This window comes from Mycteria americana, chromosome 24 (assembly GCF_035582795.1).
Source record: "Mycteria americana isolate JAX WOST 10 ecotype Jacksonville Zoo and Gardens chromosome 24, USCA_MyAme_1.0, whole genome shotgun sequence".
In the NCBI taxonomy this organism is placed as follows: Eukaryota; Metazoa; Chordata; class Aves; order Ciconiiformes; family Ciconiidae; genus Mycteria; species Mycteria americana.
The window spans coordinates 6,029,993-6,055,517 of NC_134388.1; the positions used below are offsets into that span (position 1 = coordinate 6,029,993).

At 57.0% G+C, this 25,525-nt stretch overlaps 3 protein-coding genes across 5 annotated transcripts in view; 2 read left to right on the forward strand and 1 right to left on the reverse strand.

Annotated features, from left to right (window-relative positions):
- Nucleotides 1–18,155, forward strand: part of SBNO2 (strawberry notch homolog 2) — a 67,093-nt gene extending 48,938 nt beyond the window's left edge. For all 3 annotated transcript variants that reach the window (XM_075524226.1, XM_075524227.1, XM_075524228.1), the window contains 22 exons: nucleotides 1,309–1,452; nucleotides 1,966–2,083; nucleotides 2,516–2,621; nucleotides 2,816–2,969; nucleotides 3,365–3,541; nucleotides 4,207–4,304; nucleotides 6,806–6,888; nucleotides 7,910–8,110; nucleotides 8,671–8,846; nucleotides 9,052–9,183; nucleotides 9,469–9,604; nucleotides 10,264–10,376; nucleotides 10,894–10,965; nucleotides 11,469–11,577; nucleotides 11,896–11,970; nucleotides 12,338–12,481; nucleotides 12,688–12,782; nucleotides 13,136–13,228; nucleotides 13,446–13,577; nucleotides 13,812–13,888; nucleotides 14,067–14,257; nucleotides 14,710–18,155. In XM_075524226.1, coding sequence (XP_075380341.1) covers nucleotides 1,309–1,452; nucleotides 1,966–2,083; nucleotides 2,516–2,621; nucleotides 2,816–2,969; nucleotides 3,365–3,541; nucleotides 4,207–4,304; nucleotides 6,806–6,888; nucleotides 7,910–8,110; nucleotides 8,671–8,846; nucleotides 9,052–9,183; nucleotides 9,469–9,604; nucleotides 10,264–10,376; nucleotides 10,894–10,965; nucleotides 11,469–11,577; nucleotides 11,896–11,970; nucleotides 12,338–12,481; nucleotides 12,688–12,782; nucleotides 13,136–13,228; nucleotides 13,446–13,577; nucleotides 13,812–13,888; nucleotides 14,067–14,257; nucleotides 14,710–15,332 — 3,249 coding nt within the window. In that variant the 3' untranslated portion in view covers nucleotides 15,333–18,155. The remainder of the gene's footprint in view (nucleotides 1–1,308; nucleotides 1,453–1,965; nucleotides 2,084–2,515; nucleotides 2,622–2,815; nucleotides 2,970–3,364; nucleotides 3,542–4,206; nucleotides 4,305–6,805; nucleotides 6,889–7,909; nucleotides 8,111–8,670; nucleotides 8,847–9,051; nucleotides 9,184–9,468; nucleotides 9,605–10,263; nucleotides 10,377–10,893; nucleotides 10,966–11,468; nucleotides 11,578–11,895; nucleotides 11,971–12,337; nucleotides 12,482–12,687; nucleotides 12,783–13,135; nucleotides 13,229–13,445; nucleotides 13,578–13,811; nucleotides 13,889–14,066; nucleotides 14,258–14,709) is intronic.
- A 1,513-nt stretch (nucleotides 18,156–19,668) lies between these two features.
- GPX4 (glutathione peroxidase 4) lies at nucleotides 19,669–22,134 on the reverse strand. Its single transcript, XM_075524233.1, has 7 exons — nucleotides 22,046–22,134; nucleotides 21,569–21,663; nucleotides 21,213–21,357; nucleotides 20,945–21,096; nucleotides 20,759–20,783; nucleotides 20,283–20,342; nucleotides 19,669–19,940 (listed from the first exon to the last, which is right to left on the reverse strand). The coding sequence occupies exons 1-7, from the start codon at nucleotides 22,118–22,120 to the stop codon at nucleotides 19,908–19,910; spliced, it is 585 nt and encodes a 194-aa protein (XP_075380348.1). The 5' UTR covers nucleotides 22,121–22,134; the 3' UTR covers nucleotides 19,669–19,907.
- Nucleotides 22,135–22,456: 322 nt separating this feature from the next.
- POLR2E (RNA polymerase II, I and III subunit E) lies at nucleotides 22,457–25,519 on the forward strand. Its single transcript, XM_075524234.1, has 8 exons — nucleotides 22,457–22,699; nucleotides 22,888–23,062; nucleotides 23,204–23,319; nucleotides 23,752–23,832; nucleotides 24,057–24,115; nucleotides 24,295–24,373; nucleotides 24,805–24,884; nucleotides 25,199–25,519. The coding sequence occupies exons 1-7, from the start codon at nucleotides 22,643–22,645 to the stop codon at nucleotides 24,868–24,870; spliced, it is 633 nt and encodes a 210-aa protein (XP_075380349.1). The 5' UTR covers nucleotides 22,457–22,642; the 3' UTR covers nucleotides 24,871–24,884; nucleotides 25,199–25,519.
- The last annotated feature ends 6 nt before the right edge of the window (nucleotides 25,520–25,525 follow it).

A 25,525-nucleotide genomic window follows, 5' to 3' on the forward strand; every position in this document is an offset into this window, starting at 1 on the left:
TGGATCCGCCTTAGCATGTAAAGCAGCAGTCGTTTCTGCCTCCGCGTGGCTGGTGGCACAGGCAGTAGCAGACAGCAAGCTGCTTGCCGTTCCCTTCTCTCAGCGTGCTCTTCCCACTCTGGACTTTTGCTATTTTTATACGCTCTGCAGAGCTGCGTTGTGAGCACAGAGCTGTTTCCTGCAGGGAGTGAGAAGTGTCTCCAGGCAAGTGCAAAGCGCAGCAGGACCTGAACCTTTCTCGCCAGTCCTGAAGAGTCCTGCAGAGGGAACAGCTCCTGTTAGATGGGGCCGTACTCTGCTCTCCTGGGCTAACATTTCCCAGGGCTGGTTTCATGGAACCGCTTTTCAGAGCATGCGAGTAAGGGAGCACGTGTAAATACACAGATTGGTGCCTGGCAGGGGGCTGCAGACACACGTGGCTGAGCACATGGGCATTTCTCCCCAGCTGAGCGAATCAGAGAATTTTCAGACTTTCTTCCAGTTATTCAGTGATGAGGATGAAGTATTTCTCAAAAGAAATGACCAGCAGTTGTGTAGCGACTATTCACAGGGTTCTTTGTAGCCTGTGCTTTAGCCTCTTGTCCAGTGCATCAGCCTTGTCCAGGCTTGTGTTTGCCACACCGCTGGCCAGTTCATGGAAACACTCTCCTCTGGTTTTTAATGGTGTTGAACAACCAGCTCTTACAAAGTCAATGGAAACCACATGTGTTCAACACCTCTGAATGCACTCTATTAAGAGACTGAAAGGGGTGTTTGTTTTCAGACTAAAAAGGCTTTAAGTGGAACTTTCTTCAGATTGGGACCATGGGTTTTTTCCCCCCTACCTTTTATTTCATTCCAGGTGGGACCCATGACAGTAAGATAGGCAGCAATCTCACCTGGTCAAAGAGAAAATTATTTTCTGGAATTAATTAAAACAGATGGGAGGGTTCAAAGCAATTGAACATTCTGTTCCTTAAAAAAAATGAAGCGACTTCAGTTGGCCAGAAAATGGAAGTCCTAGCGTGGTCTCCACATTTCACTGCATGCGTCCAGATGTGCTGACACATTGGCTAGTGGAACTTGTCCAGAGATTTAAAGTCCCTGTCATCACCATATCTCAGTGCCAAACAGAAGTGCTAAAGACGTCAGCTACCAGCAGTCTTTTGTCCGTTCTGCTCTCAGATTGGGTTTTGTTCTTGGAGGCAGGAGCATGCGTCCTGCACAGTCACAGCACAATCAGCGGTATCGATTGTGGGCAAAGAATGGGCGCGACATACCGGGGACAAGCCTCATGAGTGTGTGTGCTCTTGTTCTTCCTTTCTGCAGATTAAATATGGTGACACAGCTACCTCAGAAGGAGTCCTCTTTGCCACTTATTCTGCGCTGATTGGTGAAAGCCAGGCAGGCGGGCAGCACAGGACACGCTTAAAACAAATTTTGGACTGGTGCAGGGAAAATTTTGATGGAGTTGTATCCTTTTAAAAAAAAAAACAACTGGGGAGAGAGAGAGAGAGAAGAATTGCATGCTTGTGATTATACTTCACCAAGGAACAAAGAGCTTGGGGCCATCTGAAGTCACTGGGAGCAGCTGTGCTGAGCAGCCTGGTGCCTTTGGTAGATATTTAAATGCTGTAAGCACATGCATCCCCCACGCTTCTCTCTCCTCCTCCGCAGGCTGCAGTGGTAATGGGAGGAGGGGAAGAACACAGCTGGGATTAACCTTTTCAGCATTCTTCTCCCTCAGCAATACAAGACAAGACACACCTTGGAAGTGAAGGGAGAGGGAGGGGGAAATGACTTCGGGCCCTGAGGAGCAGGGGAGTAGGCAAAACCAACAGATTTCGTGCAGTGTGGGGAACGAGTCACTCCTGTTGATATTGGGACTGGTTCAGTTGGCTGGAGGAGGCTGGGTTGTATTTTCTGTCTGCTCCCATCCTCGTGATGAAAATAGATCCTTTCTCCTTAACTGACGTTCCCCTCCAGATTGTGTTTGATGAATGCCACAAAGCCAAAAATGCCAGCTCTACTAAAATGGGCAAAGCAGTGCTGGACCTTCAGAACAAACTGCCTCAAGCAAGGGTTGTTTATGCCAGTGCCACAGGTAAGCTTCCCTCGGCATTGTGTGGGCGCCGTGCGTAAACGGTCGCCAGTCACCTCTGTGATCTGAAGGATGCCCTTGAGATGTGAGCACGTACGCTGAGAGTACATGTTCATGCAAGAAGAGGTGAATGGTACTGCAATGCTAGAGGGGAGCCTAGGGTGCTAAGATCTGCCCCGAGCCCCGTTGCTGCCCATTACTCCTGACTTTTTGGCAAGTCAGACTAGTTTGTCTCCAGTTAACCTTGTTCCTGGCCAGCTGTTCAGCTGTATGATGATGCTTGCCCACTTAGCGTATGGAGGGCAATGTTTGGAAAGGTCCTTGGGTCTCCTGAGGCATGATGGCAAGGACCGTCCTCTTAAGAGTTCACTGTACTCGACTCAAAACTATTCACAACTTCTGTGGTTTTGCTGACAGTGAATTCTGTTCAAACAGGTGCCTCTGAGCCAAAAAACATGATTTACATGAGCCGCCTGGGAATCTGGGGGGAGGGCACCCCTTTCAGAGCGTTTGATGAGTTCCTGCACGCCATCGAAAAGAGGTAGGTCATGTCCAGCATCCCTTTTCATGTGGCTTACATTTTGTGGCAGCCTTTGTTTGGGAAATGGGTGCGATGCCTGAGGACAGCGTCTGAGGACAGCGTGAGCCAGGAGAGGTGGTGGTTCTGCAGAGGCACCTCCCCGGTGCCGCCGGGGTTTCAGAGGAAGGGGTTTCACAGCTGTCTTCCTCTCCCAGGGGAGTTGGTGCAATGGAGATCGTGGCAATGGACATGAAGGTCAGTGGAATGTACATTGCCAGGCAGCTCAGTTTCACTGGAGTGACCTTCAGAATCGAGGAGATCCCGCTGGATCAGCAGTACAAGATTGTCTACGACAAGGCAGCGAAGTTGGTGAGCTGGTCCCGCTGCAGTGGGGAGACTGATGTTTAATTGCGCTTTGGGCACGGGCACTTGTTTGTGGGAGGGTTTGAGGACCCCAAACGTGGCCATGACCACAGACTTTGTAAGAAAGAAAAGGGGGACGCATGCTCAGCTTACATAAAAAATGATCTTATATTTTTTTGCTTCTATTTAAAAGTTCCCTATTTGCAAACCAGAGCTTGCAACATCATGCTAGCGCAGAAAGGAGAGAATGAGCAGACTGTTCATTCAGCCTAACCCAGTGACATAAATACTGATGTTAAATCAGGTTATCAAACCCCAGACTGTTCTAACAACCTCCTGCACAGCAGTAATGAGAAAGAAAACTAAGATATTAACTTGGCCTTTCTCGGTATTGTCTGCAGTGGGCAGAGGCCTTGATGGTGTTCCAGCAGGCAGCCGACTGGATCGGCTTGGAGTCTCGGAAATCCTTGTGGGGTCAGTTCTGGTCAGCTCACCAGCGCTTCTTCAAGTATCTCTGCATTGCTGCTAAAGTCCGGCGACTCGTTGAGCTTGCCAAGGAAGAGCTGGCGAAGGATAAGGTGTGGTATCAGAGCCTCGCTGCAGTGGCAGCAGCCATCAGTCTTACGTTACAAGTGATTTTTTTGTAGTCTGCAACCAAAGGGAGTTAATTATTGTTCAGCTTGACTTGAAAGCAATTTCAAACCTCTTTAAGGATGAATTTCTCTCCAGATTAACCAGAATGAAGTGCAGTGTCCAGGTTTCTGAGAATATTCACGGTAAATTATACTGGGGAGTTAACGTGGTCTTGTCTTCTGAGGCATTACCCACCGCTCATTTGTGGTAGATGTGGGCAAGCTGATCTGAAACAGTATTTTGGGTCATGTTCAAGCTCGAAGAGGTACCAGATCCTTCACGTTGAGCACAGCCCTGTCCTTTCATCCATCTGGATGTGATTTGGAAATTTTAGGCAGAAACTGCCTAGCAAAGTCAGTTAGCTTCTGTAATCAGAGTCATCCTCTCTGTGGTGTGAGCAGATGTAGGGGTTTGGATGTTGAAAGATTTGAGATGGTTCTTGATCAGGAGCTCTGCTACAGGCCCAACACGTACGTGGGGTCGGGCCCAAGGGGAAGGTACCTGGGACTGTGAAATACAGTCCCTTGAGCCTGTAGCTGTTTGCCCTGACACCGGCTGCGGTACACCCTCCCTGACGCCTTGCTGTGCCGTCCCTTGTGTTTCCCTGCAGTGTATCGTCATCGGCCTGCAGTCCACTGGGGAGGCTCGCACCAGAGAAGTCCTGGATGAGAACGATGGGCATCTAAATTGTTTTGTCTCTGCTGCAGAGTGAGTTAAAAATCCCTGTTTTTCTGCTGGGGAGATGCATGGGAGGCTGGAGGCGTGCTAGGGAAAGCCCTGCCCTGGGGCCACTTGTCACTTGCAGTTCTTGAAATGCAGTTTCATAATGCCTCACCCTGCACAAGCTGTAAATGGAGAGGACGCTTAGCTGGGTCCTTGAGGCACTATTTCTTCAGCCTGCCTTTATGAGCTAGATCCTGGATTTTGAAGTTTCCTGTGGTCCAAACTTGCATGAACAGCCTGATCTGACTCTCTACACACTGAAAGGAATTGGCAGGTGTAGGAGAGCGAGAAATACGAGCTCAGATGTGGTTTGTGTGGGTCTGACTCTGGAAAATGGGGCTGTTGACAGCGAAGAAATGAGCAAGAGAATCTCATGTAATGACAGAGGCTGGGATGATAACGTGAGGCAGCATCGCTGGAGCAGCGAGAGGAAGGAGTGGTCCAAGGAGTTTAGATTTGCCAGTGTTGGCTTTCAGCACGCATATGAGGCAGGACACGTTCGATTGCCAGGCTTCTGCAGTGTCCTGGTTGTGTTGCCTTTGTTCCTAGCTGAAGGGCGAGTTGGTTGTGCCCGAAGTGAAGCCAGCAGCAGGACTCCTGCTACCCATTCAGCAGAGAACGAGGCTTATGCTCCCCCACATTGCTATAGATTTCAATATATTGGCCTGTCCCATGAATGCGGCTGTTCCTGCACGATGGGTGACGAAAACCTGGGACATTGGGTTGAGTTGTGTCTCCTCTGTTCTGCAGGCGACAGGGCTGTTACTGCTTTCTTTTGAAGTGACTTTTAATGCAGGTGAAAGCCATGAGAGATGCCAGAGACAGTATGTGTCCAGTTTAGGCAAAGCTTTCCTCCCTTATTGATGGAGGGGTTGTGTTGGTCTGTGTCACTCCGCTGTCTCCAGTCCATTCCTGAAAAACAAATTCCAGTTTGGTGACAGTGCGCAAGGCGAGTCTAACAACTGCTTGGATTGATTTGGTCTCTTGGATTGGTTTTCATGTCGCAGAATTCAGAGGAACTTGGGCTGGAGGACTACGTGGTCCCTTTGAGCCTTGCTCAGCTGTTGAAGGAGGAAGGGTCTGTTAGCGATCACGCACACTGCTTGACTCTGTCCCCAGTTCTAGAGGCGAGAGCTCTTTGCTCAGCAGCATTGGCCAGATAACTGAGTGTCTTCTGGCATCTGCTGGGCCTCCAACTGCGGTGTCCTGGTTTTACAGCACTTCAGGGGATTTCTTGATCGGAGTGTGCTGGGAAGAAGCAGTTGTTTAAAAGATGCCAAGAAACGGGGTTAAAAATAAACAGATTGTTCAGTGAGTGAATACCAGCCCGACCCTTTGTTCGCAGGGGAGACGGGGAGTACAAGTGTCGGGAAAGCGAGCAAGGTTTCATGGCAGGGAGGCTCCAGACCCGAGAGTGAGTCTTTGCATTCTGAGCCCGGGGTCACCCCAGCACACGGGACAAAAGGGCTCGTCCTGGTGCCGTGTAATCGCAATCACTTGACAGCCAGCACAGGGCTCTGCCCCTGCAGGGAGCGGTGCTGTCTCTGTCTCCTTCAGCCCCTCACACCAAGGGTCTCAGAGCTCCCTCCCTGGTTCCCAAGACTCCCTCTTTCTCACACGGGCGAGTTGTCATGTCCATACCTCTCAGCTGTTGCTTTCAACGTTTGGTTTTTTTTTTTTCTTCGACCAGAGCTCATTCACTGCCTTCTCATTGCACTGGGGGTTCATCCCCACCCGACATGATCAGCATTTAAGCATTTGCTCTGTTAGTTGCAGAACAGCCCACAGAAACATTTTTTTTTCCACCTCTTATGATTTTTTCCATTCACCTGAAACCACTGCATATCCGTGTTTTGTCACTTTTCTCTGTTTGTGGGCAAGCGAGCCCACGTCCAGTTAATTGGAGGACTTGGTGGAGCACATTTGTTGGACAGCCTGACGGTGGTCTCTGATAGCAGAGCATGGAGAGGGGCTGGGACGCTGGGACTTACTGGATTTTTCAGTAGTGATGTAACAGCTTCCCAGTATAGTGCTTCCCATTTAAAACTCTCTCTTAGTTGCTATATAAAGGTCTTGCAACTTTGGCATGCCACGTGGTCTGTTGCAGTGTCTCCCTGGAATGGCCCTGCTCCCTCCGCCAGCAGGGAGGCCACAGCAGAGAGCATTTTCCCCGGCATTACAGTGCTTTGCATCCCTCAGCACGCCCGTTCCGCAGCTGAGGACCTGCTGGCGCAGCCCACGCTCCCATGGCCAACTTCGGTGTCTGCCAGCAGAGCCCGCTGGTGAAACACACTCAGTCTGAGTTGCTGCTGTTCTGGAGAGCCATGCTGTACCAGTGGCTGGCTGATCACGCGCTAGTAATTGTGGTGCAGGATTTACCCCTCTTTCATGAAATGTGGTGCTATCTCAAATACACATTGCTACATGATAACCGGCAGATGTTCCTATTCCTGGTAGCTAGAATAAATTTTGCATCTTACTTTCAGAGGCGTCTTTCTATCACTAATTCAGAAGCACTTTCCTTCAACCAAAAGAAAGAGAGAAAAAGGAACTGGCATTAAAAGAAAACGTAAGAGCACACTCCACTGCCCAGCATCTGACCTCCTGCCTTGCTGCTTCACCCCAGCCACTCAGCTTTTTCTTTTTCTTTTTCCCTTTTCCCTACTTCATGCTTTTTGCTACTCTGCCCTGGTTTCAGTTTGCCCTCCTGCACATCTCCCGTCACTCTCTCTCATCTGGAGGACGGCAGCTCTAGGTCATTCACCCTTTCCTCCCTCTAACCCACTTCCCTGTCACAGCGTAGGTCCTCGCCTCCGCCACTTGCCCAGTAGCTATGCCCCTCTCCCTCAGCTGCTTCCTTGCCGAGACTGGTGGGCAGATTGCACAAGAGTCCTGGCTGCATGTCTGAAGCCCTCTCGCAGCAAGGGGGGTTTCTCCACTACCCCTTACTTAGAGCACGGCAGGTGTCCTGGGGGAAAAAAATCACTTCCCTGCCAAACTATTGGCTGCGGCTGCAGGTAAGAAGAGTTTGGGGATTTCTCCTCCAGTGGGATGTGGGAAAGGGGGAAGAGGGGGACAGCAGCACTGGCAGATTGTGGAGGTTGTCCTGACTGGCTGCTGCTGCAGAGCAGCCTGCGCAAGCTGGTTTGTGAACCCTCTCGCGTAGCAGGGGCATGTCTTACTGTGCTTGGAAGTAAACAACGTCCCAAAACACTGGCACCTTCCCGTGTCCTGCACATTCCTCTGGAGGCAGTCAAACCTGCGGACTCCTTCCCCTGAGGAGTTAGCACTGCTTAGAGCCGGCTGTGTGTTCATCCTGACGTGTGCAACTAGCTTCAGCCCTGATAAAGATTGCCTTGTTCTTCCTTTCTCTCTCTCTCTTTCTTTCTCTCCGTCCCCCTCTCTCCTTCCCTTCCTAACTCCCCCTCGCCTCCCCGAGAGGCTCTGTCTCTCCAAGATCAGCCTTTCATTTGGGGCAATCTCAGCTATTTTTGTGATTTCTCCTCCTCTTTCTGAGCTGGCACTTGCTGTTCTGTATTGATGCACGAGGCTGGGGACTCTGCCTTGACACCGCTTGCTCTCCCTTGCAGGGAAGCAGAGGGGCCGCTGCGCCAAGGCTCTGAAGGGCGTGTGTGACCCCGCGGGCGTGATCAAGATCAGCGATGACAGCAGCACCGACTCTGACATGGGGCTTGACAGTGACTTCAACTCCTCCCCGGAATCCGTGTTTGAGACGGACGATGTCATCTTTGTTGAGCACACCTACAACGGCTTCGCAGCTGAGGATGGAAGTAAGGAGAGCAGAGCAGGGGTTAGCTCCTTCCTCCCTGGGGGGAGCTGGGAACGGGAGTCACTTCATTCTAGTGCGTGGCACCCGGCGCGTGGGCGCGCGGCTGGAGACAGCCACCCACCCCAGGGCCCCGCGTGGACAGTGGCAGATCAGACATGACCCTTGGAGGGTCTGGCTAAGGGGCTTGCAGAGTCAGGGAGCTGCTGTGAGGAGGCTCTCTTGGTGTCGTCTTGGAACGGTGAAGCTCCTTCTGTGCTTGGGACAGCTTTATGATCTTGGCTAGATTTTATCCTGTGATGGTCAGACTTGGGATTGTGAGGTTGATTCACATTAACCTGCTGTGATCGGTGAGCAGGAAGAATTTGCCCTGCATGCTCCTTTCCCCACCAGAACAGGGGGAAGCACAGTGGGAATTCACTCCGTGCTCAGCAGCATTTATTGCAAGTCAAGGTGTCTTTGCCTGCTCATCAGATGGTGCCCCCAGCAGCCCTTTGTGACTTTTCCCCCCCTCTCTGATTTGCAATTATCAGGTACTCTAAACTTTCGCATTTTACGTTCCAGATAATTTTCACGTGCTGCCTTCCCAGAAAGAGATTCATGGCTTGAGAGAACTCGAACATGTGGAAAAGATGAAGCAGGACCTCCTAGCAAAAGTAAAAGCACTGGGCAAAGAGCTACCTCTCAATACCTTGGATGAACTGATCAATCACTTTGGGGGCCCGGAGCATGTGGCTGAGGTACTCCTCACAATCAAGAGTGTATTTCGGTGGCACTGGGTGACAGGAAAAGGGGCCAGTAAAGGGGGTTCCTGCTGGAAGAGGGTTTCCTCTCCTTCCTTGCAATCTGAAAAAGCTGTTGAGAATTGACTTTCTAAATTGACTTGGTGCGCCGTGCAGGTCTCTCCCCTCTGCTAACAGCCTCTCTCCTGTGCGGTGTGTGCAGATGACGGGGCGGAAGGGCCGGGTAGTTTGCAGACCGGACGGCTCCGTCATGTTCGAGTCTCGTGCAGAGCAAGGCCTCTCTATAGACCACGTCAACCTGAAGGAGAAGGAGCGTTTTATGAAAGGGGAAAAGGTGAGTCAGGTTGGAGCCAAGGAAACCTCCAAACACCTGCATGGGAGCGAGTATACTGAGAGGGGAAGGAGAGGGAGGCTGCCTTTGCATGCTTTTGCCTTGCCAGCTTCAGGCCAAAAAGGCTCTGCAGCTTTTCTGACTGTCCGTCTGACCTGCTGGGGGGTGACAAGGAGTCCTGGGTCCCTTCACGGGCTGGGGAGTTGTGCTGCGGGCTGTTTCATGAAGCGGTTTGCAGATGTTCAGGAATCTCACTCCCCTTTCTCACTTGTTGTCTGTCTCCCTCAGCTTGTAGCAATAATCTCTGAGGCCTCCAGCTCCGGTATCTCTCTCCAAGCAGACAGACGGGTGAAAAACCAGAAGCGCCGGGTCCACATGACACTGGAGTTGCCCTGGAGCGCAGACCGGGCCATACAGCAGTTTGGTGAGGGCTGGGTGTTCTTGGTCACTGTCCCCTTCCCCTGAGCGCGGTTCAGACCACGGAGCCTCTGGCAGCCCTGGGAAGGAAAGGCGCGCGTGGCCGCCCAAGCCAGGCTCGTGCTGCAGCCAGGGCAGGTGTATTTAGCTTTCTGAGATAGAGCACCTTGCAGAGCACAGTGCTCCTGTGTTTTGCCAGGATGGAAATGCAGACACAAAGCCGTTGTGACTGATTTATCTTGTGGGGAAGGTTTGTGTTGACTTCAGGAGTGATTTGCAGTGTGGGAAGGGGAAACCCTCCCGTACACGTTAGCAGTGTGTCCTCATGAAACATGGCCGGGCTGCCTGGGGATTTCTGTTCCACCCTGGGGAGGCTCTGTAGGATGGGGAGGGACAGTTCCTAAATACGCGAGCACAAAAGAAGTAAGGCACATCCTAGCTCAAACTGGGGGGTCACTCCTCAGCCCCAGAGGGTCGGGGCTATAAACTCAGCTCTGCCAAGGTCTCAGCAGCACCAGGGTGATGAATGCGACTGTGCCTCTGTCCTTTGAAAACCAGCATGATGGAAAGTTATTTTGGCGCGCTCACCTCCTGCTCAGCTTCCCTTCCCGTACCAGCCAGGCTGTACCAACATCTCCTTTCACTTCTGTTCTCATGTCCCTGTAGGTCGAACGCACCGATCGAACCAGGTTTCTGCTCCAGAGTATGTCTTCCTTATCTCTGAGCTGGCAGGGGAGAGGAGGTTTGCATCCATCGTGGCAAAACGTCTGGAGAGCCTAGTAAGTGCCCTGCAGCAGAGAGATTAATGTGTCAGGTCCAATTCTCTCTGAAGAGCTTCGATTTTGGTGTTCCCCTGGCATGGCCACTGTAACTAGTACAGGGGATTGCATCACCCCTGACTGAAGGCATTGCAGTTGTGGAACACAGAAGGCTTTCAGCATCCTGGGATTTGGGAAAGGAAGTGAAGAAGAATACGTAACCAAGGCATCAGGAGGAATTTCAGGGAAGCAGAACCCAATTCCAGATGCTGGAATTCCCCCACTGTTATGGGAGCGTAAACCCATCTTTTTCCAGAAAGCTGATGAAATAATTAATGGAATAACTAGTTTGTTTCATTTTTCTTCACTTCTGATAAATCCCCAAATACTTTGGTAAAGTCTCAGTATTCCAGAGGAACACTGCCTCCCCACAGCATGTTCTTATCCTGACCTCTTCTGAGACGTGGCTTTGGCCATCCTTCTCTGGGGTTTTGCAACAGCTAAAAGTAAGAACTTTTTGCTTGGTCTACCTTCCTAGGGTGCCTTAACCCACGGAGACCGACGGGCCACTGAATCCCGAGACCTCAGCAAGTACAACTTTGAGAATAAGGTAACTTGCGGCTGTTCTCAAGGTAGCTCAGCCAAGGAGGGGTTGAAGTAGTTAGCAAGTGCCTTCAGTGGGAGCCAGAGCCAGGAAGATCATTGCTGGCATCTACAGGCAGGATCTGGCCTAGCACCCAGCTCCCCGCGGGTAGCCTCATGTACAGCATGCAGAACTGCATCAATGATCAGCGTTGTGCATCTGAGCACCACACTGGTGCGAGGATTGTGCTCCCACGGGCGAGCCGGGAAGGGCGCTTGGGCCTCTGTCCCCAAGGGAGCTGGTGCCAGCACCGGGGTGCGGACGAGCAGGTTCCTCTACTCTGGTCCCCTAGGGACAGAGGAGGGCCCTGACACACGGCTTCCCCTTGGCACAGCCACCAGGTCAGTGGCCTTTCCTGGAGGCGATGGCTTTCTCCGCGGCGCACAGCAGAAGTGTTGCGACACACTCAGTCCACTGCCGGGCTGCCAGCGTAGGTTTGTCCCAGATTAGATTCTTGTCTCCTTTCACAGTACGGGGCTAAGGCACTAGACAGAGTTCTCTCCACTATCCTCAACCACACGGAGAACAGAGTTCCTGTGCCAAAGAGCTATGACAGAGGGGAGGCTGCGTTTTTCCATGGTAAGAACATTACCAGCTCTGGGGTTTCTTTGCGTCTTGCTGGCCAGGTCGGTCTCGGGTTTGGGATGCTTGAAGAACCGAGCAGCAGGCTGGAGCAGAAGGTCAGAGAGGGGAACAGTACCACTGGCTTAGCAGCTCACTAGTGAGCAGGGCAATTGGCCACCCAGATGCATGTCACCCTGCCAGAGGCGGGGGAGAACGGGTCTGGGACAAGCTTAGCTGTGAAATAACGGGCACAGCTCGGGGGGAAGCAGCCCTGCCGGACCGCTGAGGAGAAGCTTAACCCTAACATGCACAAGCTGTCTTCTGCCATTCCAGAAATGAAGCAAGGTCTCATCTCTGTGGGGATCTGCTGCAATCAGATGAAATATGGCACCGTCTCAGTGGAGAAGGGTATGTGTCAAGCTTTTCCTGTCCGGCGTAGGGGAGAAGTGAAAGAGGCGGGGGTGTCCTGGCCCACCCGGTCCATCTGCAGGGGAGCACAGCCTCGAGGGGTTTGCTGTGCAGCTGGGGCAGGACGTTTGCTTCGAGGGGAGGGTCCTGTGGGGATTAGCCCACACTGCGGGTCACATTTCCCTGCGGCAGCCTGGCAGCCGGCTACAGCTGGAGGAGCAGCCCTTGGGCTGCTCTCTTGCGCGTTAGCGCTGTGCCGCCGTCGGGAAGGGACGTTGGGTGGCTTGTTGGGTGGCTGTCCTTGGGAGCGTGCTGGTGGGCTACATGCCTGGCTGCGCCACGTTCCCTGACCACCACGCTCTTGCAGACTGCTCCATCACCAAGTTCCTGAACCGCATCCTGGGTCTGGAGGTGGACAAGCAGAACATGCTCTTCCAGTATTTTTCTGACACCTTTGACTATCTGATTGAAAAGGACAAGAAGGAGGGCAAATACGACATGGGCATCCTAGGTATGGAGAAAGAGGGGTGGCCAGACCTCTCCCTACCACACCCCTGAGGTTCTCTGCTCCTCCCTGTGCTGACTGATGGCTGTTCCACGGCCACAGCCATCTTGGGCACTGCGGTGTCCCCACACAGCACAGATCTTGAGGCTCTTGCAGGGAGAGGAGGTGGTATGGGAAGATGTATCTTACAGCAGTCTTTTCTCCTTCTACAGATTTAGCCCCAGGAGTGGATGAGATCTATGAGGAGAGCAAGGAGGTCTTCCTGACCCCTGGGCACCCGCAGGATGGGCAGGTCGTGTTTTATAAGGTAGGCAGCCTGCACAGCTACCTCTGCAGTCCAGTCTTCTCCAGTCCTTCCCAGTCTGGGGAGGTGTGAGCTGCTGGGTCCCTCCCCCTGCCCCGTGGCTTTGTGTCATGTTTCAGTCACATCTGCCTTGGCCGCGAGCAGGTGACTGATGCTGGGAGTTACAGAGAAGAGGCAAGGAGAGGCCCTGCCCCAGGGGCTCGGGGCTGCCGTACCGCTGCGGGCAGTCTGGCAGTGCCTGTTTCTAGGCTGCAGCAGCAGCAACTTTGTATTGAGGGTGCGATTTGTGAGACAGACACTGATGCACTTGTCCTGCGCTCTGAAGTTACGGAATCCCTCTGTTTGTCCCTGTTTAGATCAGTGTCGACAGAGGCTTAAAGTGGGAGGAAGCTTATGAGAAGTCACTCAAACTGACGGGATCCTTCGATGGGTTCTACCTCTCCTACAAGGTAGGTCCCTGGGCTCTGCCAGGGTGGCACCTCAGCTTGGAGAGTGACTCCAACGGGAGAAGGTCCACCATGGCTGTAAGAGGTCTATGTCTGGCCTGTTGCTGGGGGCTGGGAGATGCTTCCAGGAACCCCCATCCTGGAAGGAAGGGGTTAGTTTAGAGAAGTATGGGCTTGGGGAGAGAGGCTGTGACTGTAACCATCAGCTCTACCCCGACAGATGCGAGGCTGCAAACACACCTGTCTGCTGGCAGAGCAGGGCCGCGGGAAGAACTTCATCCTCTACAAGCCAAATATTGGGAAGCAAAGCCAGCCTGAGAGCCTGGACAGTCTGCAGAAGAAGTACCGGCGGGTAGGTGGGAGCTGCAGCCCTGCAGTGTGGGGAGAGGGAAAAGCCTCTTTCTCTGGGCAGGGGTGGCTTTGGAAGGACGTCTGCTGTAACCCCTCACAGCTCCTTGTAGCTCTGTTGTGGATTGGACAGAGACAGTGGTAGCACCCGGGTGTCCTGACTCCCAGCCCTGGATTTCAAGTCTCAGCTGCATGCCGGACACTGGAAAATCTCTAATGCTGTGTGTTTCTTCTGCAGGTGCTGCCCGAGGAAGCCAAGGAGCACTGGGAGAGCAGTTACCACTTCTCCTTGCAGAAGTGTAACCATGCCGTCTGGTAAGGCATCTGCAGCCCCAACCTGTCCTGCCCTCCCCAAGGCAGAGCTGGTGTTGGGGAGAGGGTCCCTGGCTGTGGCATTGGGAAGGACCACGCCAGGGAGGCTGTGGGTGGGGGATCCTGCTCTGCCGTGGGAGCCTGTGCCGATTCGGGTGGTTTTTTCCCATTTGAACTGAAGGAACAGGAGCTGCAAGCTGATCCAGGAGGGGAAGGAGTGCTTCCAGGGCATGCGCCTGCGTCACTACTACATGCTGTGTGGGGCCCTGCTGCGGGTCTGGAGCAAGATCGCCAGCATCATGGCAGACATCACCAACACCAGCTACCTGCAGATTGTCCGCCTCAAGACCAAGGAGAAGAAGAAACAAGTCGGTGGGTGAAGTGCGGGGAAGGGGAAGGGGAGCAGGACATTTTAGGAGAAGGAAGAAAGGGTCCAGCTGCCCAGTGCCAACATTCCCTTGCCTAAACAGGGCCGTGTCCCAGCCTGGAAGCGCCCACTGCTTAGGTGACCCCATGGAAAGGAGGGGAGCTGGGGCTACCCTGACATGTGTTTGGGCACTGGGCAGAGGGCGTGAGCCAGGCCTGAGCTGCCCCCTCCGCGCCCATGTGAAGCGGTACTGTTGGTGCCTGCTGCAAGCCTGCCGTGGAGCTGCTTTTGCTCTGGTTGCAGTCCCGTCTCTGTGCTTTGCCGTCCGGCCGAGAGGCGAAGCAAGTGGGGAGTGTGCTTGACAAATAGGCCCGGTGCTGCTGCCCATCGCTCTGTCCCCACAGTGCCCCATCCCTTCCCGAAGTGCTTTGGGGACTGATGCACGTTCCTCCCCTAGGGATAAAGATCCCCGAGAGCTGTGTCCATAAAGTGCTGGAGGAGCTGAAGCAGATGGACGAGAACGTGAAGCGAAAGCACAACCGACTCCTCCAGGCCCAAGAGCAGAGCCCGCAGTTCTCCCTGCCGCTGCACATCCTGCCACAGCCCCTGGACCTCACGCAGACGGGGCCCCAGGTCCCCTTGCCCAGGCACTCCCTGCACCAGGACGAGATCCTGGACTTGACCTACAGCCCTCCCAGCAACAGCATTCCCGACGTGGTGATGAACCCAGAGCCCGGTGCGTTGTGCTTCCCCTCGGAGCCCGTTCTCCAGCCACACCAGCAGCACAGATTACCCTTTGGCTTCAGCCACCCTTCTGCCTTCAAGAGCCCGGCCCCCGTCCTGGAGGGGAACGTGCCTCTGAGCTCCTCGCTGCATGAACACCTGCCTCTGCCTCACCCAGGACCCTTGCAGACACTGCAGCAGCAGCAGGAAGATTTTGTCCAACAGGATGGGAATATCAATTTTAGAGAGATCCTGGAGGACATGCTACGGACGTTAAATGGGGGCCCCCAGGAGAACATACTCCCCCAGGAGCGCCAGAGTGTGATCCAGTTCAGGGGGCGTTTCCCAGACTTCTGAAAGCCAGCTGGGCACACCCGGCGACGTTTGGCCGCTGTGGATCCATATCCTTTGGTGCAGAGGTGAGAGCTGGGGAGCCCTGGCTTTTCTACTGGTTTGGACTGACCCTTTTCTGTTTTCGAGGGAAGAAAAAAACCCTATAGTTCCTTAAAGCAAAGTTTATTTATATATAATATACAGTCAGGCATGTATAGATTTGTATGTAACATGCGCTTGGGGGGAGTTGAGTGCTGCCAAGTTCAGCTGATCTGGACTGATGGTCTCTGCTGTGTTCGAGTCCTGCTCAAAGGTCAGTGCCCGCGTAGGACTGAGGAGAGAGGCCCGCTCCTCCGCGCCCGTCCCCCTGCAGACTACTGAATTTCCAAGCTGGGTCGTGCCTTCCCCAGCCCTCCAGCCCAGAGACCTGGTCCCCCCCGAGAGCTGGCTGACCAAACTCTGTCTGCGTCGGCTGCTGCCAGCTTTCCTCTTGGGCTGCCCCAGCCCTGCTGTCGACCCTGAGGCTGCTCTGGAGGGCTGGGTCTGAAGGCAGGGGTGAAGGGGAAGGAGTCGGCAGCCACTGAGCTCAAGTGTCCCTCTGTGCAGGGCTGAGCAGGCGTAGCTGAGAGAAGCAAAACTGACTGTGCCTGCTCTGCCCTTCCTGGGAAGGGACACCGACACCTCTGGGGCTGCCTGAGCTCCACGGGAGAGGGCAGGAGCTGGCTGCACCGGCGCCTCGTTTGTCAGTATCGTAGCAGAGCTTGTGAGTTTGTCAGAGCTCAGCCACGCCGGGACCATGGCGGGATTCCCCGGAGCAGAAGGGCCACGTGTCCCGTCAGCCTGTCCTGCACTTTAGCCTCGCAAGGTCGCTGTGGCTGGCCGTGCTTTGTCCAACTTCTCGCTATCGTGTGGTGTCCTTTCACCTGGCCATCTCACCGGTCCTGTTCTCTAGGGCTTGTCCTTGGCTGGGCCATGGACGCAGGCCCGGGTGTCTGGATCTGGGCGACCGAGCCCTGCCCACCGCTGACCTTGGTGAGAGCTGCTCCCAGGCCCCAGAAGGGAAGAGTTCCCTGGTGAGTGCCAGGGATATGCAGTATCGCTGCTCATGCTGCAAATTCAACCTCCAATACCAAAGAGCAAAGGTCTGCTTTGCAAAGCGCTGCCCCAGACAACCTGCTGCCCCAGACAACCCGCTGCCCCTCGGCCAGCAGTGGCTGGGCGAGCTGCCTTCTCCCCAGGACAGAGGTAGCCTCCAGCCACTTCTGTCACCATCCCTGTTCCAGCAGCATCTCACCTCGGCAGGTCCCGGGGAAACTGTCTTTTGTTTTCTCTCTTTAACCTAAGGAGTCTGGCAGGAAGCTGCCTGCTGGCAGGAATGCTCCAGGCCTGGCAGCTCCTCCGCAAGCCTCCCCTCTGCTGTGTTTCTTTTCTCTGCCTTGAGTCATCGAGGTATTTCCTAGAAGCGGCACCGGGATGTTTTCAGGGGAAGGACGCGAGACCTCCCCTGGCTGGCCCGGCCCTTCCTCGGAGAGGACCTGGGGAAGGAGGTCCAGCCAGGAGAGGTGGCTGCTGGGGTCCCCCACGCCCTGACACGTCAGTCTTGAGGGGGCTGGAGCTTTACCGGGGCTGGTTAAGTCCCCTCCTCCAGGCAGAGAGCCTTGACACCCCCCCATGCCCCCCAGGGCTCAGGGACTGGCAGAGTGTCCTGTTGCTGTGGGGAAGTGCTTTGGGTCAGTGTCCGCGGCGTTTGTGCTCCTGCTGAGACGGGAGCTGCCTTCCCCGACATTAAGACCATGGACCTGCCCCGCGTGACGCACGCGTGGGCTCGTTTTTGAGGTTGCTCTGGTCCCTGCCCTTCGTTCTGGGGGCTTGTCCTTACCCCCCACCCTCCCCAGCTGGCATCTGCCTCCCACCAGCCTGCCTGGCCGGGGTCAGCCCTGCAGTCGCTCGAGGCTGCGTTTTACCGCATTCAAGGAAACCTCCTTACCTCGAAGTAAACACCAAAGACGGGGAGCCCCTGCGTGCCCCCGCCCCGGGGCCCTGCTGCTGCCCCGAGAGGTTTGTGCTTTTCCTGCAGCTTTGCTCATGGCAGCCATGCTCGCCTCTTGCCGCGGGGCCGTCCGGGGATCGCCGCTTTCTCGGGGTGCCGCAGCAGCCTTTTCCTAGTCCTGAAGAGAGCGAGGCTCTCCCCTTCCCCAGACCCTCCTCTATTTAAAATATGTCCCAGTCCACACCACTCGTGGAGAGGCCCTGGCTTCGCCCGTGTCCTGGTTCGTTCGCTCGGCGTTTGCTGAATTCTCAGCAAGGAGAGAAAAGGATGCCAGGAAAACCCATTTCAGAGAGGCTCAAACTCAGGAACAGCGAGGAGGAATTCTCCCGCTAGGCACCCTCCGCCAGCCACTTCTCCTCCATCACCCGGAACCTTACCTGGTGGCTTTGATGTTAGTTTTAAAATATATGCAATTCTCCCTCCCTGATCTCTGGAAAGACAGAGAGCACCTTCAAGGAAGCCCTTCCCTGCCCCGATCCTGTGTTTTTGTCAGGGTTAATAATATGTAACAATATCTTTTAACTAAATTATTATGCAGTTGTCCTACTGATTGTATGTATTTTTAAATGAGTCCCTTTTTTTCTTCCCTTACACCTTTTTGTTAGCACTTTTTAATCCGCTTGTTGTTTGCCTTTGTTTTTCTATGTGTATTTATAATTAATTGAGATGTATATATGTAAAGAGATTTTTTTAGAATATGTGCCTTTGACTAATAATTCCTGAATTTTCTACTTGCCTCAGAAGGATAATTTTTCATTCTGCTCAGTAAAAACGGAAAGGAAGCCACATACGAGAGTTCTGTAAGTCCCAGCTCTCTGTCTGTCTGTCTGTCTGTCCAGAGGTGTAGACCTGTCCCAGGATCCCATCTGGGACTCGGATCAGGATAGGGAATCCGAGGGCCAGGGTCCCACTGGCAGCAGGAGTTTATCTCCTGTGTCACCAACTCGGTGGCAGTTGAGGACTGCTGGCCCGAGCCACCCCCTTCTCCCTGGGCCGAGCCAGGCAGGGGCTGTGCGGAGGAGGATCTCTCTGGAGCCAGCCCGGGCACTGGCCTTCGACGAGGCTGCTCCTTCCCGGCTTTGCTGGGGAAAACACAGATGAAAGAGCCACTGTTCAGCCGTGTTCGTGCGGCACGAGCTGTCGCTGCTTCGTCGCTTGCGGCTGCTGCGGGGCCGGGACGTCTCGCCCAGGCACTGCCGGCCCCGCTCCGTCCCCGCGGGAGGTGGGATGGTGGTGAGCCATGGGCGCCGGTAACGGAGGAGCGGTTCGCACCTCGCCTTGTGCAACCGCGGCTGGGCAGTGCCAGTGCTGCCGACAGAGTTCACGGCCAGACCGAGCGGGGCAGCTCCCGAAAGCAGCCCACCCGCCCCGGGGGAGCCGAGCGGTCAGGCAGGCTGGAGCAGGATCCTCCTGGCATCCTTGATGTGCTGGGCTGCAGGCACGTGGGGGGACCCCAGCAAGGACCCTGGGGGTCTGCCCCACTCCACCCTTGGCCCCGCATTGAGGACAGGGCTCCCCGTGGGGGCCTGGGGTGGTTGGGGGCTGTGGATGTTAAGGGGAGACCCAGCACCTCCCCCAGACCCTGGGGAAAAGAGGCAAAGCAGCACTCCTGCACAGCAGATCACCCGTGAAACGCGAGCTCTCCCTGCCCACGGGAGATGCTGGCCCTCCCTGGGCTTGGCCAGACAAGGCTGCGCCTTTGCAAGCGCCAACAAGCTGCAGCCAAGACTTCCCGAGGAGGATGGGTGCACCTGCGGACCCGCACGCTGCAGGCAGACACGACTCGGGCTACGTGAGGTATTTCACCACGTCCCAAGACAACTCGGTTCTGTTTTGCAGTAGTTGCTTCTGGCCGTGGCTTGCGCCATTGCTGGAACCGGCCCCTTCGCTGCCCTGCCAGGGCCAGGAGGGGTAGCGGGGCCAGGGGCGTGCTGCTGAGCACCCAGACTTTGCCTGTAGTCTGTCAGCCTTCAGCTCTGTTGGGAGAAAAACAACCCTGTTGCCTCATCGGTGCAGATGCCTGTTAGTTTAGGGCGAGGAAGGGTTGCAGCTGCGCTCCCAGAGGGACACACGCCTTCCCCCTGCTCTGGCTTCTCCTGCGTGAGTCCCTGGGGAGCGCCGGCTGACCCAGGATTTGTGTGCAATTCCCCCCTCGGCACTAATGAGGATTATCCCTGCTGGGCTCAGGAGTTGCGTAAGGTCTTGGCTCCCCTGCAAAGCTCTGGGTTCTCAGCCGGAGCAGCACAGCAGATCCAGCCCTGTCCTGCCCGCTCCATTCCACACGCCCAGACAAAACCGGTCATTTCTAATATGTTTATTGCAAGGGGATACGAGATCCTGCTTTATGTCCAGAGGAGAGGGCTGCCCAGCAGCAGCCACCGGCCCCGTGAAGCCTTCTTCCAGCAGGTGCACGCCAGATCTTCAGGTCTGCCTCACCAGCGAGCTGGCTTGAAGACAGGCCGTCATTGGGGCTGGATGAGAAGACTCCACAGGCAGCAGGAGGGCTGGTGCTGGGTCGGAGGGACAGCGCAGGAGTGAGATGAGCAGATCTACAGGTAGGCAGGCAGGTCCTTCTCGATCAACTGAGAGAAAGAAGGGAGCATCGCACTACAGGAACATCGCTGCCCCAAAAACATGCCCAAAGCCCCCTCTGTCCACCCCTGCCTGGAAGCACCTACCCACCCTGTGCTGGGCACCCGCTTTCCCTGGTGCCACAGCAACCCTCCCAGAGCACAGGGGTGCCTGTTCTCCCCCCAGCCAAAGGGGAAGAGAGCCGAGACATGGCAGCAGAGCCTGCTCCGGAGCAGTGCTCAGCCCCAGCGTTGCCGTGTTTCTCTGCAGAGAGCTGCTGCCAGTGTCGTGCTTCCCCTTCTCCCGTGGGTCAGGCAGAGCTGTAACACCAGCCGTGCCACCAGCAGACTTACGTAGGGATCCTCCATTGGACTGTACCTCTTCACCACTTGGCCCTCCCGGTTAATGAGGAACTGTGGAAGTGAAGCAGCACCCAGGTGAGCGAGTCCAGCTGTAACACGGGCTCTGCAGCCCTGTGACAGCAGCAGAGCAGCCCAGGAGGCTGCTTATGGTGGGGTGGGGCTGGGGCAGGTCCTGCCTGCGGAGCTGTAGCCCCCGGCAGACCCGCTCCCCCCTCAGCTGGTTGCTGCCTCTGTGGGACAGGGCTGGAGATAACCAGGCCGGGGGCTCCTGGGGGTCTCCGGGCACAGAGACCAGGACAGTGCAGGAACCCCTCGGGACGCTCCTACCCCGACATCCAGGGTAACGGCACAGAGCGGAGCCTGTGCGCGAGGATCCCTCCTCCCTGCAATGCCTCAGGGGCTCCCACTGCCCCCAAAGAGTGAGGGTGAGACCCAGGCGAGCCTGGGCCAAGGCAGCTGTGTCCTACCTTCGTGAAGTTCCATTTTATTGCACTAGGAGAAAAAAAAAACACAAACAAAAAACTAGGAGTGAGACCGTGGCAGAAAAAACCCTTCCTCTTGCTGCAGCAAGCTTCCACCCGCTCACACGGAGCGGCCCAGAGCCAACCCCTCCCTGCCGGGTGGCTTCCACAGCCCCCCCTTCCCACACTCACTTGCCCAGGGTGCCTCTTCCTTTGGGCTGGTCCTTCATCCACTTCCAGAGCGGGTGGGCATCGTCCCCGTTGACATCGATCTTACTGTACATGTCAAACTTCACACCGTAGTTTTCAGCAAATGCCTTAATCTGAGCGTTGTCCCCGGGCTCCTGAGGAAGGCCACAGAAGGGGCGGCCCTGTGAGCGTCTGCGGCCGCACACGGAGCCCGGCCGGCGAGGGCTGTCCTTGCGCTCCCGGGGAGCCCTCGCCCCGCTCCCCCGCATACCTGTTTTCCAAACTGGTTGCAGGGAAAGCCCAGGATGCGTAAACCCCTCTCAGCGTATCTGGCGTGCAAGTCGACAAGCTGAGTGTAGTTTACAGCGGTTTTCCCTCATTTTGAAGCCACGTTGGTGATGATGCAGACGTAGCCTCTGGAAAGGGGGTGAATGAGCAGCCCTTCCCCCGGCAGGAGCGGGGAGAGGCCCCTCACCCCCCGGGGCGAGACGCCCGTAAACAAGCTGCTCTCCGGGTTATGCAACGGATCGTCCCGGCGCGGCTGAATCACCGAGGCCCTTTGCGCCGCGTTCCTCCCCCTGGGCCCCACGCCCCGAGGCCGAGCGGCGCCCAGCCCTTCCCGCCTACCGGTACTTCTCCAGGGAGACGTCGTCGCCATCGATGTCTCGGGCGTGGAAGTCATAGATGGCCTTGGCCGAGCGCCAGTCCTCCGCCTGGGCGCACTGCGGGGACGCCGGGAGACGCCGTCAGCGCCCCCCGCCCCGCGTCCCCTCCGGCCGGGGGGAGCCCCGCGGCGACCGGCCCCGCACCGGCGGCTCGCCGCCTCCGTCCCGCCGCCGGGGCCGGCAGCTCCGCGCCCTTCGCTTCCCCGAGCGACCCCCGCGCTCCCCGGAGGGGGGGCGGGCGGGGGGCCGGGCCCGCGCCCCCGGCCCCGCGCCCGGCCAGGCCTCAGGCCCCGCCGCCCGCCCTGGGCGCCTCACGGCCGCAGCGACAGCCCCGGGAGAGCCCCGACCCGCCCCGACCCCCACCGACCCGCAGCCCCCGCCACCCTGGCCTCGTCCCGGCGGTCCCGGGGCGGAGCGGGCCCGGCCGGGCCGCACGCACCATGCTCCGCACCGGGCCCCGCGCCGCCGCCGCCCCGCACAGCAGCGCCCGCCGCACCGCCCGACACCATCCCATGGCGCCGCCCCGCCCCCGGCCCCTCGGCCAATCGACGTCCCGGGCGCCTGGAGGCACCGCCCCTTGCGGCCGCGCAGCCAGTCGGCGCGCAGAGGGGTGTGCCAGACGGGCAGGTGACCAATGGCAGGGCGGGGTGGCCGCGGGGATGTTTATTGGGGCGGGCGAGACCATGGGGGCGGGGGGGATAGGGACAGACCATGGGGCGGAGAGGGGGAGGTCAGGCCGCGGGGCGCTGCAGGCCGAGCCCCCCCGCGGCGGCGACTTCCGTCCTGACCGGCGCCCGGGCCGCGGCCTGTCCCGGGCTGGGACGCAGACAGCCGGGGAACCGCCCCGGCTGCGGGAGAGGGACCCCCGGTCCCCCCCCCGAGCGAGCGGCGGGAGGCGGCCTGCGGCGGACTACAGCTCCCAGGAGCCCCCGCGGCCGAGGCCCCCGCGGCCGCCCCGGCGCCGCCTGTCGCCGCTCGGGCAGGCATTAGCGCGGGCGGCCCGCGGGGGCCTCGGGCGGCGCGGGCGGCGGGCGCCATGGACGACGAGGAGGAGACGTACCGGCTGTGGAAGATCCGCAAGACCATCATGCAGGTGCGGGCGGCGGCGGGGGCCGCCGGGGCCGGGGCCGGGGCCGGCGGGGGTGCGGGGCAGCGGGGGCTGCGCGGCGGCCTGGCGGTGTGGCGGTGGCCCGGCCCGGCCCGACCCGACCCGACCCGTCCGCGGGGCCCGCGGCGGAGCGGTGAGGGTGGGGCCGCCTGACCCGAGGGCGCTCCCGGCAGCTCTGCCACGACCGGGGCTACCTGGTGACCCAGGACGAGCTGGACCAGACGCTGGAGGAGTTCAAGGCGCAGTTCGGGGACAAGCCCAGCGAGGGCCGGCCCCGGCGCACGGACCTGACGGTGCTGGTGGCTCACAACGACGATCCCACCGACCAGATGTTCGTCTTCTTCCCGGGTGAGCGGCGGCGGTTCCCGGGGCCGCGCCGCCTCTGCCCCGGCGTGGTCCGAAGCGGGGCGGGAGCGAGGGCTTCGCTCTCGGAGGGGCTCCCGGAGAGCGGGGGGGCTCTGCCTGACCCGGGCGCTGCTCCTTCCCCAGAGGAGCCCAAGGTTGGGATAAAGACGATCAAGATGTACTGCCAGAGGATGCAGGAGGAGAACATCACCCGGGCGCTGATCGTGGTGCAGCAAGGCATGACCCCCTCGGCAAAGCAGGTACAAAGCGCCCGAAGGGGCGGCTGCCTCGGAGCCGGGGTTGTTGTGGGCCGCGGATGGTCTGCTTTGCAGTGCTGCTTTAGGTTCGTAAAGCCAGGAATTTCCTTCCGGACGAAATCTCCCGCTAAAGCCTGTTGTACCTTAACGCAGGCTCCTTCTTAACACGCAAACGTATTTGACCAGAGCGGCCGGTCTGGTTCCAGACGAACAGCTGATGGCCCGTCAGCAGTCAGGAGGCTGACGGGAGAAAAGAGGATGTTTGCCAGCGGTCAAGAGATCTGCGCGCTCTTTGCCTGCGTAGCTGTATCTGTGTGAGCAGGAGCGTAGCGATTCCACGTTTGCAGTGACTGGTGTTTGCTGAGGCGCAGGTCTGAGCGCAGGCAGGGCTGTCCCAGAGCGGCGCTGCGGTCTGACAGAGCTCTCCCTTTGCAGTCCCTGGTAGACATGGCTCCCAAATACATCCTGGAGCAGTTCCTGCAGCAGGAGCTTCTGATCAACATCACAGAACACGAGGTGAGCAGCGTCGGGCAGTGGAGCGAGGGCGGGATGATCAGTCTTTTGTGCTGAGCCGCGGCTCGGGCTGCTCCTAGAGACCTTCCCTCGGTTGGAAGGCCGGGCTGAGCGCCGCAGTCGTAGTTTTCTTCCTTACAAACGTGTTGCTTCTCCCGCTGCTGTGAGGAGCCAGTCGCTGTCTCTGGCTTTCTGATCTTACAGTCTCTCTCCCCTGTTGTTTACAGTTGGTCCCGGAGCACGTTGTCATGACAAAGGAAGAAGTAACGGAGCTACTGGCCAGATAGTATCCTTTGTTTGTTCCTTCCCTTCCTGCCTGGGTGTGACACGTACTTGCTTTGGGCTGAAAATGAATACGCTCGCGTGCAATGGTTTATTGCTTTGTTCGTGAGCTCTGCTAAGGAACGGGCGCCTGGGCCAGGTGCGTGTTCTGTGGGGGGAGCTTCTCCTTGACTCCCTGCGCAGTAAGCTGAGAGAGAACCAGCTCCCGAGGATACAGGCCGGTGATCCTGTGGCCCGGTACTTCGGAATAAAGCGTGGTCAGGTAAGAGAGAAGTAGACTCAGGCAACGGTTCCCTTGGGCAGGGCGAGGAGCTGAGGTCCCCTACAGTACTTCAGAACTCTTGGAGACAGGACGGGTATCTCTTCCAAACGTAAAAGCTGTTGTAGGTTAGGCGTGGACGTGCGTAAGCTGAGCAGGCTTCTCGCACGGACCCGGCAGTCTCGGCTGCCCGCGGGATCGGCTGGTAACAGCCAGCAGATGTGACGCCAGCCCCACGCTCTGTGATCTCCCCTGGCACTGGTGGCAGCTGAAGCAGGGAGCCCAGCGCCGACCGCCTCTGTGGCTGCCGAGTGCCGCAGCTTTACAGCCACGCTGCCTGGGCCTGCGTGCGCGCCTGCGTCGGGCAGGGAAGCCCTGCAGGGGAAACTCGCCGCCAGCTTCTCCCTCGTGAGTTCCTTCTGTCGGCCTTCCAGGTAGTGAAGATCATAAGACCGAGCGAGACTGCGGGCCGCTACATCACCTACAGACTGGTGCAGTGATCTGGAGCTATCGGGTAAGGCGGAGTGCGAAAGCCTCTGGCTAGCGGAGGGCTTTGGGCAGTGCCTTAGACTTACGCTGGGGCGTTCCAGGGTTGACTTGAAGTGAGCTGCCTCCAGGAAAAGATTATCTCAAAACTTTAAATCGTTTGTGGAGGGAACTGCTAGTGAGAGGACAGACCAGGGCGAGGCTTACCTGGTCTCATGCCTCAGTATCCACCGTTTAGGACGCGCCTGTCGGTGTTCAGGGCGTTCAGTGGGGCTCGGCCGTGAGAGCGGTCTGCTGGGGGAGGCCTGAGGTGATTCGCATCCCGAGTTCTCTTTCTTCCAGGTGTGGAAGAGTTGTGTGACACCTCCCGATCTTCCCATCCGCCGGCAATTTACAGACCCCCTGAGATGTCTGCCTTTTCATAGATGGCCAAGAAAATTCTCTTTCCGTGTTGCCTCTAGGCAGTCGTGTTACTTGGCCTAATTCCTTGTTTTCCAGCATGGACTTGGCTGTAACTCCTTACTCTTCACTAAGGACTCATGCCATGGAAGTAACCTGAAGCAAGTGATTTGTGCAGGGAGGAAGTGAGTGGAAAAAGCCTTTTGCTTTCCTATTTTATTTATAGGATCTTATTTTTAATAAAGCTTTGTACTCTCGCTGTTCCGCACT

Coding starts and splice junctions, on each gene's coding strand:
- POLR2E (XM_075524234.1), top strand. CDS start 22,643: ATGGACGACGAGGAGGAGACGTACCGGCTGTGGAAGATCCGCAAGACC. Junction 22,700..22,887: donor TCCGCAAGACCATCATGCAG/GTGCGGGCGGCG, acceptor CGCTCCCGGCAG/CTCTGCCACGACCGGGGCTA. Junction 23,320..23,751: donor TGACCCCCTCGGCAAAGCAG/GTACAAAGCGCC, acceptor CTCCCTTTGCAG/TCCCTGGTAGACATGGCTCC.